At 37.2% G+C, this 17,309-nt stretch overlaps 1 protein-coding gene across 1 annotated transcript in view; it reads right to left on the bottom strand.

Annotated features, from left to right (window-relative positions):
* Nucleotides 1-17,309, bottom strand: part of EFHC1 (EF-hand domain containing 1) — a 63,556-nt gene that overhangs the window by 36,608 nt on the left and 9,639 nt on the right. The window contains 4 exon segments of the mRNA XM_038554306.1: nucleotides 1,639-1,859; nucleotides 6,830-7,022; nucleotides 10,224-10,373; nucleotides 14,518-14,805. Of these exon segments, the coding sequence (XP_038410234.1) occupies nucleotides 1,639-1,859; nucleotides 6,830-7,022; nucleotides 10,224-10,373; nucleotides 14,518-14,805 (852 nt within the window).

Raw genomic sequence — 17,309 nt, 5'->3', positions numbered from 1 at the left:
AGAGGGGCTGAGCCTCACCTGGGGCTGGATCCCAAGACTGAGATCATGACCTGAGTCGAAATCAGTCAGTTGCTCAACCAGCTGAGCCACCCAGGCACCCCTACATGCGATTCTTATTTGAATTTCTAAAATATGGTGCTGAATCACATTGAAGGCACAAGACTATCAGATTACTATGTTGGTGCATTTAAAAGCACCACGGCCTTACTCTCAGATCAGAGTGGACTTGGTACACAGAACTAGATTTTATGGTTAGTGTAATTCTAGGGAAAGCTATGTTGCAATGAAAGAAAGCCACCTTCCAACATCTTCATTAGTCAGCTTCTATTTGCTCCCCATCAGTTTTTAAGTAAAAGGTTCTGATAAATAGGCAGGGAACAATGAGATCCCCTCGCAGTCTGAAATTTTAAGAGATGTCTTTTTCTAATCAAAATTTTAAAAATTATAAAAGTAATATGAGATTTGGTATAAAAGGAGAAGTTCAGAGCACACAGAATATGAAAGGAAAGGTCCCTTGTCATCTCATACTTCCCTACCTCCCCCTTCCCACATGCTGGACTAACCACCGTGGACAGTGTAGGTGGTCATTGCTCCAGGCCTTCTCTTCAGCAAATGCAAGCAGGTACTATATGCAGCAATTGAAACAAATAGGGCCATATCGCATAAGTGCCTTCATTCACTTACAAATGTGATGGACATTTTTCCATGTTAATATGCGGAGACTGACTTCCTCTTTTTTCTTTTTAACCAGTCTTACAGCTTCACAGTCTTCTCATTGTACTGTAGTTTATTCTCCCAATTTCCTTACACTTTCTCATAAGTAGTACTACAGTATACGTCCTTACACATATCCTTTTATAGTCCCCACGCCAGATTTTCTAGGTCAAGAGATAGGTAATATTTTATTTTGAAAAAATTAAAATGATGACACTGCCCTCCAAAAAGGTTTTTCCTTTGGCTCTCCTACTAACAGTATATGAAAATGACCATTTCGGAGTATCTGGCAGGCTGAGTCAGTGGAGCATGGGGCTCTTGGTCTTGGTGTTATGGGTTCAAGCCCCACAGTGGGTGTAGGGATTACCTTAAAAAGGGAAAAGAAAAGAAATTTTATCCAATTTTATACATAGGCAACAGACCAAAGAGATCGTATGCATAAAATTCCCTTACCTTCACATTAAGGTAAACACTGGATATTGTGAGTCTTTTTAAATCAAATTGATCCAAAATCTCATTATTTTCATCTCTATTTTCTTTTATTACCAGTTGAGGGTCTGTCTTCTTCTTCTTCCTTCCTTCCTTCCTTCCTTCCTTCCTTCCTTCCTTCCTTCCTTCCTTATAGTCAGAGAGAGAGAGAGAGGCAGAGACACAGGCAGAGGGAGAAGCAGGCTCCATGCACCGGGAGCCCGACGTGGGATTCGATCCCAGGATCGCGCCCTGGGCCAAAGGCAGGCGCCAAACTGCTGCGCCACCCAGGGATCCCGAGGGTCTTTTCTTTTAAAAGATTTTGTAAAACACTTGTTTATTTATTGTCCATTTTTAACTGGGTATTTACATGAGAGTCTTTTTTTTTTCTTTTTCTTAAACCTCTATATCAAAAGATTAATTCTCACACTACACTTGGAACGAATGTTCCATTACCTGTTTTACAGGAGGTGGCTCCTTCTCGCTCACATCAATACGTGGTAAATCAGAGATTCCAAATTTTTCTTTGTAGTACTGCCGAGTAAAAGGATCGCAATCATAGATGAAGAAGGTTCTCCCAAGGATAGTGAGTGATTTCCCCACGATGAAGTCTTTGGCAGTATACCATTCCAATACTTCTTGATCAGAGATCTCCAGCACACACTGAGGGAAGTTCTCTAACATGAGATAAGAGGGACAGCAAAGAGAAAAGAAATGAGGATGAGGAGAAAGACTGACACACAGCAGCCACGCACTCTTGAGAATTTGAGGGAGCATGGCTTCTAGCTCTGGTCAAGGGTCAGGGAGTCCCTTATTCTTCCAGCACAAAATAAGGCTGCATACTTCCATCTGTTGACAGGACACAGAAATCATATCCCAGATGGTTTTTGTGAAGTCTCTCTCCCATATTCAGCTTGAACTATCAATACAAGGTCCCTAATCTTAGGAGAACTCATGCTTAGGGGAAATTACCACAGGAGGAAAGAAGAAATGCCTTTCTGTAGAGTACTAGATCTAAGGAGGGATTCAGGTCATTCAGTTCAACCTTCTATCCATTTACTAATTCACCCAACATATTAGCTATAATCACATATATCATGTACCAGGTTCCCTGCTAAATACTGAGATTATAACAATAAATAATGTAGGTGAAATTTCTGCCTTGATGGAGAAAACAGAATGATCCTATTTTCTTAATGGTTAAAGACATTTGGTTTCTATTTCTTATTGGACAAGGTAAATTTTTCTAAAAATTTGCTCATTTCACAAAGAAAAAAAAGAGACAAACCAAAAAACAGACCCTTAACTATAGAGAACAAACTGATGGTTAGCGGGGAGGTGGGTGGGGGGATGGGTGAAATAGGTGGTGGGGATTAAGAGTGCACTTATCTTGATGAGCACTGAGTAACACATGGAAGTGCTGAATCACTATATTGTACACCTGAAATTAATATAACACTATATGTTAACTATACTAGAACTTTAATTTAATTTCAATTAAAATTTGTTCATTTCATCTAAGTGAAATTAATTTCCAAATACATGAATTTTTTATAACTCTAAAATTGAATTCTAACTTGTGTTAAAATTAGAAAATATGGCATAAGATGCCAGTCTTTAAAAATTTGTTAAGACTGACCCATTTTTATAAGTGTTCTATTTGTGCTTGAAAAAAATGGGGATTCTCCAGGTGTTGATAGATATACATATTCATTATATCAACACTGATAATTCTATTTTTTTGATAATTCTATTTAAATCCTATACATATGTACCTATTGACTTATCTTTTTGATCTAACAATTATAAAGAGAAATGTTGTAATGATTCCTTCTACTTTAATGAATTTTTCCATTCTCTCTGCATAATAATGCTATACATTTTTGTCTTATATGTTTGGAAGCCATGTTACTACCTGCATTCAAGTTTAGAATTAGTATATTTTCCTGGCAAATACAATTCTTACAATATGTAATGATATTCTTTACCTCTAGCAAGGCTTTCTGCCTTAATATCTATTGGCATTTTAGTAATATAGCCTTATAAGTTTCTTTGGCTATTCGCTGGTACATCTTTTTAAACTTTTCTATGTTTCTGTATCTTAAGTTTGTTCTTAAAAGTAACATTTTTCAAACTTTGTTGTTTTTTTAATCCTATTACTTCCTTCTAGGTCATTATTGTAATATATCTCAATTCTACCTTGATATTTTTTAACTCCCAGAAATTCAACACTGTTCCTTTAGTTTGTATAGTCAGTGTTTATTTAGATTTACCCATACTTTGCCATTTTCTTCTTTTTTTAAAATCACTTCTTATATCTCAGACCTTGCTTCTGGTATAATTTTCCTTCTATTAGAAGTACACTCTAAAATTTTACTAGTAAGTGTCTTTTGTTAGTAAAATCTACTTTGTTTGCTTGGAAATATATTTCACTTTCTTCTTCAAAGATAATTTCTCTAGGTATGAAATTCCATCTTCTCAGCACTTTGAAGATATTATTATGCTGTCTTCTGGTAACTAGTGTCACTACTGCGAGGTCAGCTGTCATTGTAGCTGCCTTCCTGTATGGATAACCTTGTTGTTTGGGGCTGCCTTTATGATCTTTTTGAATTTGGTGTTCTTAAGTTTGAGTATAACATATCTAAGTGTGGATTTATATTGTTACAACAGTATGGAGGTATAATCTACTACAGTAAGTTGTACATATTTAGAGTATACAATTTTGTTATTGTTTAACATTTGTATTTACCAAGAGAAAGGCAACATCAAAGGATGCAATCCAGTCTAAAGGATAATTAACAGACTTTCAGAACCTAGAACCTTAGGTTCAACAGCTGAGTAGAAGGCTTTTGATGACCTCCTTTTGATATTACTCACTGCATACTGGTAAACTGAAATTATGCTCAACAAAGGAAGAACTTTTATGATTCCTGAACCTTTAACTCCAATCCATTATAAAAATAAAATTTTAATTCATCTTTTTTTTTTAAAGATTTTATTTATTTATTCATGAGAGACACAGAGAGAGAGAGGCAGAGACACAGGCAGAGGGAGAAGCAGGCTCCATGCAGGGAGCCCGACATGGGACCTAATCCCAGGTCTCCAGGATCACACCGCAGGCTGCAGGCAGCACTAAACCGCTGCACCACCAGGGCTGCCCAAATTTTCATTCATCTTAACTACTTAAATGAAGGCACTGGCAGAGAGAACTTCTGAAAGATACTCCCCTAACTGCCTATTACTGTCCAACACAAACTTTGCCTAGCCACTGTCTCTTGGATGCCCCCAAACGTAAATACTTGTTCCTAAAGCCCAACTTCTGCTCTTGTTCTTCCCTAAAGTGTACTTAGTTTCCCTTTGCTCCCTACCATGCTAAATCTGGGTCCAATCTCAGTTCTCCCACGAAGCCTTCCTCAGTCTTTCTAGGTCACATCTCTTCTTCTGAGCTCTGTCTACATGACATAACTAATTATATAGTCAGATGATCTGGTACACTTGTGTTATTGTTACACAGCTTGTATATTTATATGACTTGGCTCCCTAGGCACTAGAAGTGACTGAAGGGCAGGGATTCTAGGTCTGGAAGTTACATTTTGATTTTATCCCCCGCAGCGCCTTACCACATAAAATAGTTCCCTTGGTAGATATTTAACTCTTGTTTAATTGAATGTAATTAAAATAATCCATGCCTGTGAGAGTCAATTAGATGCTACCTCTTCAACATCACAGCTCTAGTTAGGAATTATTCAGCTGATAGAAGCTTAGCCTTTTCTGTCCTGCTGCTGCGTGACTAACAATAACTTTTATAAAAAGATATGTTTCCTGTCTCTTAAAAGGACCTTACATATGCCACCAGACTGCCTCTCCATATAACTTTGGTAAAATTTTTGTTAAAATTTGAGAAGTTATAGGGGTGCCTGGCTGACTCAGTTGGTAGAGTGTGCAACTCTTGATCTTTGGGTCATGAGTTTGAGCCCTATGTTGGGTGTAGAGACCACTTAAAAAAAATGAGGACGTTATAAAAGAGGATGATTACACATTTAAAATTTTAAACATAGGCCACATTGATAAGGCAGAGACAAACATAGAACTCAAGTTTTTAAGGGGTTCAGTTTCAGTGATACTTTTTTCATGCCTGAATAAATTCCCATTCTTTCTCTTAATCTACTGTGAATCTAATATTTGTTAGCTCTAGATGGCAGGAATTTCAGGCTCATTGTAAGCATTCTGGGAGGCTAAAATTAGTACAGTAGTCCCAGTATCCTAGAACTCTAAGAGGGTTCTACAGGAGGCCAAGAATAAGAATATGGTTGACAGCAGCCAGACTATGTTGAACTGGGGCTCGAATCCAGTTGCTGCTATCTGAGAATGCAAGCTATGAGAGCAATTATTCTCCTTTCTCTAAAAGAGATTTTTACTGTTCTCTTAGTTTTAAAATCAAGACTATTTTTACCATTTTTAAATCCTTTTCCCAAATCTCGTTCTCCTCTACCTCACAGACAACTATTCTAAAGTGCACCTTTTTATGTATGTACTATATAGTTTTATTTGTATTTCACTTTACAGAAATGTTACTGCATCATATCTCATCTTTTTTTCTACACAGCACTATGCTTTAAAGTGAATCAATTTGCTTTCTTTACATTTAGTTATTGCTTCTAACTACTATTTATCAAGATATATCTTCACTATTTTGTTTATCCACTCTCCCAATGATGGAAATCTCTACCTCCTTGCCCCCAAGTAACACTGCATTAAAAAAAAAAATACTATATAGGCAAAGTAATATGTGTAGGTAGATTAAATTTAGCCTTCAGACTGCCAATTTGTGTATAATTTCTAACCTCAACTTGTTTATAACCTCTCTTGCACAATACCTGAAATTTCTTATCTCCTAGTTCCAAAAAAAAAAAAAAAAAAACGGGTAAAGAGAAAAACTAACAAAAGTATTTACAGAGTTCTGTCAGCTATCCAAATGTGAGAGATGTCATTACATGTGACCAAGATGACATTTTTACAAGAGAAAATTCTTAAACTACTAAGTCAACAACCAAAGTTAAGTGTACTTAATTCCAGAGTGTGGTGGGTGTCAGCTGCACTTAGTTGCATTCTTCCTCTCCAGTCACTAGGTTATTTTACACCAGCAAAGAGAGCAGGAACTAACACAACGGGGCCCCGCCTCTATGAGTCATAGACATGCTTTTTTCCAATCTTAAGTTATCCCACATACAAACTTCCTATTTAGGAAGTATTGAGGTGAGAAGGAAAATCAGGAAAGAACATAAGGAAATGGTAAGCTATACGAAAACAAACTTGTTTAAAAAATGCATTAAAAATCTGATATTAAGTTGCTTTACTTCAGAAGCCTTGCTCTTTGGCACTTGAAATGAGCCTCCCACTGTTGTTTGGTTGTTTCCTTGATTTGGGTATCAGTCATCTCCACCAGACCATTTTGGAGGCAAGCCTGGACTGTGGGGTAACTGTGGGGTAAGCAATGAGGGGAGTTACGGGAAAGTTATTTTTTGAGTACCTATGAGAACACAGCAAGAGCCTCCCAAGTGTAAAGGGAATGACCATACTGATTAAGTAACTCCTATGAGATCCAAAAGATGTCCCAATTATGGAGGATAAACTGAATCAAACATACTTGCATTCTTCACCAAAACCTTTGGCATGCGCTGGCGGTTCATCAGGAGTGGGAAGGGATCTCGCCCATTATTCCGTTCATGGACTTCTCGAATTTCAACTGTATCATCCATAAGATAGTAATGAATGATGTAAGTTCGACATTCACCAAACATGCTGTCTGTATCATCCCAGATTGCATAGAATCGAAGGACCTTTGAAGAATCCAAAGTAGTGACTTAAGTAAGAATTCTACAAGTGGAGAGATTAACTTAGTCATTTTGGCATTCATATATCAAACAATGATGAAAAGATTAACTACAAAGACTATGAAGTAATCTCACGTGGTTAAAAAAAAATTCACCAAAGATACAAAAACATCTGAAATTATATACCAGATGTCAACAGCTGGAAAGTATTAAATAACAGGCTTATAAGTTTGTACTGAGAAAGCAGAATTCACTTTGATCCAAAAATATTAGTCAGTGAAAGAGAAGCTGAATTAAAAGAGCAATGGAAACTATAAGACACTGATGAAAGAAACTGAAGAAGACACAAATAAATGGAGAGATATTTCATGCTCACAGTAAAAGAATTAATATTCTTAAAATGTCCATACTACTCAAAGCAATCTGCAGATTTAATGCAATCCCTATCAAAATTCCAATGGCACTTTTTTAGAGAACTAGAATAAATACTTCTAAAATTTGTATAGAACCACAAAAGACCCTGAATAGCCAAAAAAACTCTTGAGAAAGAAGAAAGGTAGAGGTATCCTGCTTCCTGATTTCAAACTATTCTATAACACTATAGTAATCAAAACAGTATGGTACTGGCATAAAAACAGACATATAGACCAACAGAACAGAATAAAGAGTCCAGAAAGAAACTCATACTCTCTGGTCAATTAATTTATGACAAATGAGGCTAGAATATACAATGGGGAAAGACAGTCTCTTCAATAAATGGGGCTGGGAAAACTGGCCAGCTACATGCAAAAGAATGGAACTAGACCAGTTTCTCACACCATACACAAAAATAAACTCCAAATGGATTCCAGACCTAACTTTGAGACCTGAAACCATAAAACTCCTAGGAGAAAACATAAGCAGTAAGCTTGCTGATACTGATCTGAGCCATGTTTCTTTGGATGTGACTCCAAAGGCAAAGGAAACAAAAGCAAAAATAAACATACGAGACTATATCAAACTAAGAAGCTTCTATACTATGAAGAAAACTATCAACAAAATGAAAAGAAAACTATCAACAAAATGCAGCCTACTGAATGGAAGAAAATATTTGCAAATCCTCTCTGATAAGGAAAGGGTTAGCACCTAAAATATATAAAGAACTCCTACAAATCAAAAACAAAAGAACCACACATTCTGATTAAAACAAAAACTAGGGTAGCCTGGGTGGCTCAGCGGTTTAGCGCCTGCCTTCGGCCCAGGGCCTGATCCTGGAGACCCGGGACTGAGTCCCGTGTTGGGTTCCCTGCATGGAGCCTGCTTCTCCCTCTGCCTGTGTCTCTGCCTCTCTCTCTCTCTCTCTCTCTCTCTCATGAATAAATAAATAAAAATATTAAAAAAAATTAAAACTAGCAGGTCTGAATAGACATTCTTCCAAAGAAGATATACAAATAGCCAACAAGTACATGAAAAAATGCTCAACATCATTAATCATCAGAGAAATGCAAATCAAAACACCAAGGAGATATCACCTTACACTTGTCAGAATGGCTGTTATCAAAAAGACAAGAAATAACAAGTGTTGGTTGGAGAAAAAGGAGCCCTCACAGACTGCTGGTGGGAATGTAAATTGGTGCGACCACTATGGAAAACAGTATGAGGTGCCTCAGAAAATTAAAAATAGAAATACCATATGACCTAGCAATTCCACTACTGGGTAGCCTCCAAAGAAAATGAAATACACCCTATGTCCATGGTAGTATTATTTACAATAGCCAAGATTTGGAAATAACCTGTCCAGCAACAGATGAATGAAGGAAGAAGATGTGGTTTATACATACAATGGATATTACTCAGCCATACAAAAGAATGAAATCTTGCCCTTTGCAACAACACGGATGGACTTTGAGGGTATTATGCTAAGTGAAAGAAGTCAGACAAAGACAAATATTGTATGATGTCACTTATATGTGGAATCTAAAAAGTAAAACAAACAAAATCAAACCCAGCTCATAGATGTGGAGAACAGACTGGTGGTTGCCAGAGGATAGGGAGCTTGGAGTGCGGGTGGTGGGGAAATTGGTGAAATAGATGAAGGGGATTAAGAAGTATAAACTTCCAGTTATAAAATAAGTAAGTTGTAGGAATGTAATATACATCATGGGGAATATAGTTAATAATATTAAATTAACTTTGTAATCTGACAGATGGTTACTAACTTATGGTGGTAAAAATTTTGCAATGTACTGTGGAATCACTATTGTATACCTGAAGCTAATATAATATTGTATGTAAATAACAACAATATTGTTGTAAATAAACAACAAAAAAAAAGCAAAAAGAGTGATGTGTTTTATACAGGGGCTCACATATTAATAAAGGTATATGCAAAGAGTTTATATATAATTAATATGGAAAGAATTTTCATTTATTAATCAGTCTTTTTTTATCCATCAACATACACCTTCTAGTAACAGCATCAACAACACAATTTTAAAGATAAAATAATAACAGATTATATGATTGATATAAAGAATATCCTTGAAAGATGATGCTAGTGGTAGGCAAATTTTTCTTAACTAAAAGGAATTACATTTCTGAGAGAAAACTGGCAGCAAAGAAACACTGAAGTTGATCTCTCCATCTTCTCTTTCCCTTTTGTAAAGAAAGGAGAAGACCAAATCTGCCCCCACACACCACCTCACAATGGGAAGGATGGGATAGTTGGAACAGAGCTGAAAAATACCCAGAATATTCTGTACTCAGACATTCATATAAAATTTAACAAGGAAGCATCTGCAATAGGATTTCTGTGAAATTACCATTTTAATATTAGAAACCTACCTATATGCAATAGCTTTGAAATTTCCTAATAATTCACTTAGGGTTTCCCAAAAGAGGCTATGAAGTTAACTTCTATTTGGGAAAAGAAATAGTTGGTTGGAAATGTAAGGTGGAAGCAGACACAACTCTTGGAATTGCTTTGATATTGAAAAGTTTGGTGGACCTCCTAAGACTTAACTCCACAACTTCCTTTGGGTCTCTAATACAAAACTTGAGCATTCCTGTACCTGTAACTCTAGATGAAACCAGAAAGATAGCACTGTCTCCAGATGGTTAAATTACAGATGTAATATTTTAAAACACACATCTACCAGAACAGCTTGCTAATAAACATGCACCACATCTGGAAACGAGCAAACCCAGTGAGATGCTTATATCACTTACTTGTTTGTCAAAGGTAAGAAACTGCTTCAATTGGTCAAAGTCTGATGGGGTGACATATTTACGAAGAGGCTGTTTCCGGAGTTCAGTGTAAGGATCAAGAGCCATCTTCTCTGGTGGATTTAATTCAATTCCTTGACTTTCCAAAAATACCTAACTCATGCAAAAGTAATAATGATCATCTTTCTTGAAGCTTCTGAAGTATTAACTGGTGGTGTAAAGATAACTGTAAAAATAATTTCTATGCCATTGTCCAAATTAATAATTAATTTTCAGTTTGAGGTACATCTTAGCAGCACCAAACCTCCAACTGACCCAAACCATAATGCAGATAACAACTGGTAATTACCGTAAGTATGCTGTATTATAAAATGGCTAGGCAATATGCTAAGCTAACGGGAAGACATAATAGTAAGGTAACTGGCTCCAAATATGAATTTAGACCAATGAAATTTAATTAAATGCCCAAGAACAGAGTTAAGTCCTAGGACTGCCTACATACACACATCTGAAATCCAACCACAGTTTCAAACAATATGTAATTCATATCAGGGGGCAAGCTACACAATGGCAAAGTTAAGCTGAAATCAAATTCCCAACTTTCCAACTCCGCAAAAATAAGTATGTGATGAAGCCCCCATCTCCACCCCCTCCGAAAGGGAAAATAATCACTGGTTATTTTAGACCAGGAAATATTTTAGCAAAATAGGAGACACAAACGAAGTACTCAAGTCTCACCAGATAAAGTTAAGGAAAACATCTGAATTTGATATGATCTTGTTTAATTTGCTAATTATAAGTAGATATATTTTCAGTAACTATATCTTTTAATACAACTTGGCATTTCTTCTTCTTTTAAGCTGTACTTTTTTTGGTAATCAGAAAAGAACAATGTCATGGGATCTGTTTACATCCTGGAGCTAGAAATTAATCTGAAATCTAGGTTTCTCTGGGGAATTGTGTGATTTGCTTTTGGATAATTCAATAGAAAATATATAGGACTCAGGGCCAAAATATTTGGGTTCTAATATTAGCTCTGCTGCTAACTGGCTTGTATCTTAGTATTTAAAGTTTCACTAAGCAGTCTCCAATATCCTTTCAATATTAAAATATTGTGACCTCAATATCTATTAAAACTACTGAGCTGAAGATAATGACTAATAATATACTCCTCTCCCTTGAGATGATGTATTAGTGTAGCAGGATTATTGATTGAGGTATTTAATGAGGGTTTTACTCCTTTCTGTTGCTTTCAACAGATAACCAGGCCCTTCGTTAACCTTACCTTAGGGATTTGGGCAGGAATGCAGAAGCTTCCTGAAGCTGACTATTCTTCCTGTCTTTTAGAAAAAGCCTAACCTCTCTGAAGAGATTATTCTAAAGTATCCCAGAAGGAGGGGAAAGAAGGAAATGTCTTTGAAGGCAAGGAGAAAGAAAAGAAGAAATTCTCCCAGTCTGGAAAGCAGACACAAGTTGATGGGTCTCAGAACAGCAAGATCCTACATGTGCTCTTAGGGATGCTCAGAGCACATGTGCAAACAATCAGGCATGTCAGTCTCAGGCATTCGGGGTCTCAGTATATGACCTAGCACCAGAGCACAGAGCATCAGGGAGGTGCTCTTGGTCATTAACAGCCTATGTACCCTGCCTACACAACCACATTAGGCCTGGGTGCGCCTTCTTGTCTGGCATAGGGCTTGGAATTTTTGGCAAAGCTGAGGGTGAATAGAAACAGCAGCCCAGTCGAATGGGGGAGGGGGACTCAAGTAGGTTTTAAGTTATTTTTAAAACACAAAACAATATTTCCTGTACACTTGCTTATGTGGAGTAGAATTCATATCTGCTATACTATTGGTAATACTCTAATAAAGATAATAAACTCTAGGTCTCTGATTTCTGGAGTTTATTTTTATAATATGTTTATTCTGTCTATAGGACTAACATTTATTTGGAGCAGTGAAGAGGAGGTGAGAAGGGAGGTGTTGGTGATATATTTGATTAGAGGTGGCTCCTCATTCAAACCTACACCATAAAGACAACCATCTTTTTTATCCACTCATAGATCCATCCCTAATGAAAGCCACCAATTGGATGTGTATAAATTTTAAACTGTTATAGGAGCCAATTTCTAACAAATCGATTACTGAAAACTTTCCTCTGGGTATTTCAATGTAGTCAAGTTAAGATGTGCAAGAAAGCATACAAAACAATTCTTGGGGCACCTGGGTGGCTCGGAGTCTGCCTTTGGCTCAGGTCGTGATTCCAGGGTTCTGGGATTGAGTTGTACATCAGGCTCCCCACAGGGAGCCTCTCTGCCTATGTCTCTGCCTTTCTCTGTCTCTCATGAATAAATAAATAAAATCTTTTTAAAAATTCCAAAAAAACAAGGTTATAGAAACCTAACTCAGTTACTTCTCTTAGAAGCAATGGATCCATGTTTGCCAATTACAGTTTGTGGTGACTTCCTAGAACAGAACTATAAGGAAAAATGAGAATTGACTCACCGACCTAGACCACCGCTCAGTAATGAACTGCCAACATTCAAATTGTTCATAAAGAGATGATTGTAAAAATAATCATGATACCTGAAATTTACATAACATTTTATAATTCCTCATTTTAGGTACAATTCTGAAACTGCCTATGATAAAAGGACCTCAAAAACCTAAAAAAATGAGAAATCAAAACATGTTTTTCCAAAGATGGTCTAGCACCCTACCTTCTACACTGTTTTTCTCTGTTGCTCTGGAATGGCATGGATGCCAGCACTCCTTTCTTCACTTCCTTGAGGTGCCTGTCTATCTGTCTCTTACCAGTGAGGCCTTTCCTGACTGGCCTCTATACACAGCAGTACCCTCACACTCTCCTCCACTTTCTTCAGCTCTAGTTTCTTCTTCTGCAGCTCTAATCAGCATTTAACATGTTATATATATTTGTTGGCTGGTTTTTGTCTCCTCCAGCCAAAATGTAATAGCCTTCATAAGGGCAAGTCTAGGTACCTGGCACCTAGAACCATGCTTGGCACAGAGCAGGCACTCAGTAAGTATTTGCTAAATAAGTTACTAAATGCAAAACATAATTGGCGTGAATTCAAGGAATCGGTGCATGGTACAGATTAATCACATGTGGCATTTGGTAACATGGGATTAAAGGCATGAATAATTCAGCAACTATATCTTGGCTTCTAAAAATTTTTAGCAAGACAAATTTAGAATTGACTTTCTAATACCTACATTTCGTGTTAAAGAAAGGACTCTCTGTGTTTATATATATGTACACATAACTTTAAGAAAAGTTGTCAAAGGGATGCTTGGGTAGTTCAGTGGTTGAGCCTTTGGCTCAGGTCATGATCCTAGGATGCTGGGATCGAGTCCGGCATAAGGCTCCCTGCTGGGAGCCTGCTTCTCACTCTGCCTATGTCTCTGTCTCTGTGTGTCTCTCATGAATAAATGAATAAAATCTTACAAAAAAAGTTGTCAAAAATCCATACTTGTGAAATAGATGAAATGGAAGATTCTTCTCAATATAAATAAGCGTTCTCCTTTAAAAATGGTTTTATTTCAGGAATTCTTTAGATAGCAAGTTTCTCCAGAATATAGCAAGTATGATTTAAAGGAAAAATATGAACTGCACAAAAAATGTTAGGCTCGTAACTGCTAATAAAAGTAAGACTACTTTTATAGTCCGAACTTCAGATAAATCGTCCAATGCCTCTTTCGTATTTCTATCCCATCAAGGGTGCTACCTCCACTATCCTCTGCTTGCATGGGCATGGGAACTGGTTTCTTATCAAATGATTCAGCCACGATGTGAGTTTAATTTTATTTGAATGGATATGTATTGATGTCACTGTGAAAAAAGTGATGTCACCACACAGTGTTGAAACACATAACGCCCACACAAACACCGAATTAATCTACATAATAACCCATACAGGACAGATTACCAGTGTCCTCCTCTTACCCTTATATTTTTATGTTTAAAGATTTTATTTATTTATTATTTTTATTATTTTTATTTTAGATTTTATTTATTTATTTGAAAGAGAGCACAAGTTGGCGGTGGGGGAGGAAGGGAAGAAGGAGAGGGACAGGCAGGGAGTCTGACACAGGGTTGAATCCCAGGACCCACAGATCATGACCTAAGTCAAAGGCAGATGCTTCACTGACTGAGCCACCCAAATACCCCTCCTCTTACCCTTGTAAATGAAATGTACCCTTCCATAAATTAGAATGATGCCTCAGACACCACAATTTCCAGTACTTCCAGCATATACTTCCAGAAGTATATACTATACCTGTGTGAATCGGTCGCAGTCAACAACGCGGAAAGTTCTGCCATAAATTGTAAGGTTTATTCCTCGATTTAGGTCTTTCCAATGGTAATGGTCTCCCTGATCATTCTTGGTTAGCCGCTGGCGTTTGATTAACTTGCCTTGAGGGATCCCAGAGTTTTCCACAACAGGCTCCATGACAGACATGCTGTCATCTTCCAGGTAGTAATAAATGTTCACTTGACGAATCCTATAATGTTCCTCAGTTGACATAGGAACATCTTCTTGGAAATAGGCATCAAATTTCAGCACCTAGACCATATGAGGCAGGGAGAAATGGCATTATTAGTCTCTCATCCAAAAAAACATCCAGTACCCTCCTATAAAGAGAACCACTCCAGAAGAACTAAGTACTCATCACTCCTACTTCCTAAATCGAAGGTTGCTAAACTATGGTCCGTGGGACCCATCTATCCCTGCCACCTGATTTTATATGACCTCCAAACTAAGAATGTTTTATCTATATATTTAAATGGTTAAAAAAACAGAAGAATAAAATTTCACAACACATGGAAGTGACATAAAATTTGAATTTCAATATCCACAAATAATTATGTAAATAATTAGCAGATACTTGCCAATGGCTGCTTTCCCATTACAAGGGCAGGATTGAGTAGTTGTGGAAGAGACCACATAGGCTACTTAAGACTGAATTCTGTCTCCCCCTCAAAAAAATTTGTATATAAAAGCCCTAACCCCTAATATGACTGTGTGTGGAGACAGTCTTTAGGAAGTCTTTAGGAAGTAATGAGGTCCTAACAGTGGGGCCCTGATCCAACTGAACTGGTGGCTTTGTCAGGAGAGGAAGACGTCTCTCTTAGCATACCCACACTAAGGAAAGGCCACATGAGGATATAGCAAGAATGCAGCTATCTAAAGCCAGGAAGAGAGCCCTCACCAGAAACCCAATTGGCAGGACCCTTGATCTTAGACACCCAGCCTCCAGAACAGTGAGAAAATTAATCCCTATTGTGTAAGGCACCAGTATATGGTATTTGGCAGCTCAAGTAGGCTAAGATAGCTACAAAGCCTCAAATATTTACTATTTGGTCCTTTACAGAAAAAGTTTGCTGACCTCTGCTCTAGATACTCAAACTACATATAGATTACGTAGTAATGAGTTCCATGATGAGACGGCTTAAAGCCCTTAACTCTACTAGCTTAACTTCTGTGTCAAAAATCTCTCTTAGAATTTGGGTAAGACTATAATGTTTGGTTTCAAAATGAAAATGAAGGCTCAGGCAGCCCACGTGGCTCAGCGGTCTAGCGCCACCTTCAGCCCAGGGCATGATCCTGGAGACCCAGGATCGAGTCCCATGTCGGGCTCTCTGCATGGAGCCTGCTTCTCCCTCTGCCTGTGTCTCTGCCTCTCTCTGTGTGTCTCTCTCATGAATAAATAAATAAAATCTTAAAAAAAGAAAAAAGAAAATGAAGGCTCAAGTCCATTTCTTTAGGAGAGTCCCCTATAAATGTGTATTAATGACATTCTTTGTTAGAAAATATATATGAATGAGGCTCAAATTATCAATCCACCACAAAATCTTTGAGTGGCATGTAAATACATCCTAATTGTACTCAGAAACATATATGACAGATGGAGCAAACCCTAGGTCCTCTGGGGAACAAGAGTGGGAAGTCAAAATGGCACATTCTATTGCACATTTAAAAATATTAAAAGCTTGTGTTGAGAAGCTTTGGGATTAATTTGAAATTTTTCTGTTATCCTGTCTTTATTTTTAATATTTCCTCTCATGAAGAGAAAAGATTAGAACAGTGTAGATAGGCAAGAGTGTTAACCTAAACCTCCATTGGAATTAGAGGAACAAACCAAGACAACCTTTTAGTGAGGACACAAATATGGCTTAATGAATGGGAAGACGAATAATTTTATACAAGAGTGCTGTCACTAAAAAGGTTTGGTGTCTACTGTGGAAAAACAAAATTAAAAACCAAAAGAGATCGGGCAATCGCATAGGTGAAATATGAATATAATGGATAAAACCTTAAAATTCTTAATAAAAGATTAAATGCATGAATGGAATAGAATGTTTAAAGGAGAAAGATAATACAGTAAAAGCAAAAGACAAAAGATAATTTTTTTCTTTAAAGATTTTATTTATTTATTCATGAGAGACACAGAGAGGCAGAGACATAGGCAGAGAGAGAAGCCGGCTCCTCGCAGGGAGCCCGATGTGGGACTCCATCTCCAGACCGGGATCATGCCCTCAGCCAAAGGTAGATGTTAAACCAGGCATCCCAAAAGATCATTTTCAAAAAATATTTTAGATCGACTGCAAAGAATTGAAATGGAGACATAATCACTATAAATGGGGGCACAATCAGTAATTCATGCATGAAATGGTCTGTATTTGAGCTACACATATATAAATACACAAAATGTGAGAGCCAGAAATGATCAGATTGAGCCTCCCTCATCTTAGGGAGACTCAAGGTGGTAGAGTGACTTGCCTGAGGCCAAACTCAGGGTTAAGGGCATGGCTAGGGCTAAAACTATCTGTAGAGTGATAGAGAAGCAAGAAAAAGGTAAAGAAATACCCAACCATATAACTGATACTGTTTAGGTTCAGCCTCTGAATGGATATATGAAGGTGTTCCTATTGGATGAGTTCACTGGGATGGGGAAAGGAGAATGCTATGGAATCTGGCTGACACATCAAAAAAAAAAAATTAAAACTAAGTGATTATGAATGTAAATGGTATAGTTCCACCACCAGGTTATTTTGTTACTTCCAGCC

The sequence above is a fragment of the Canis lupus genome, chromosome 12 (assembly GCF_011100685.1).
Source record: "Canis lupus familiaris isolate Mischka breed German Shepherd chromosome 12, alternate assembly UU_Cfam_GSD_1.0, whole genome shotgun sequence".
Taxonomy (NCBI): Eukaryota; Metazoa; Chordata; class Mammalia; order Carnivora; family Canidae; genus Canis; species Canis lupus.
The sequence above is the reverse complement of the archived record's forward strand: the minus strand, read 5'-3'. Positions and strand labels throughout refer to the sequence as shown.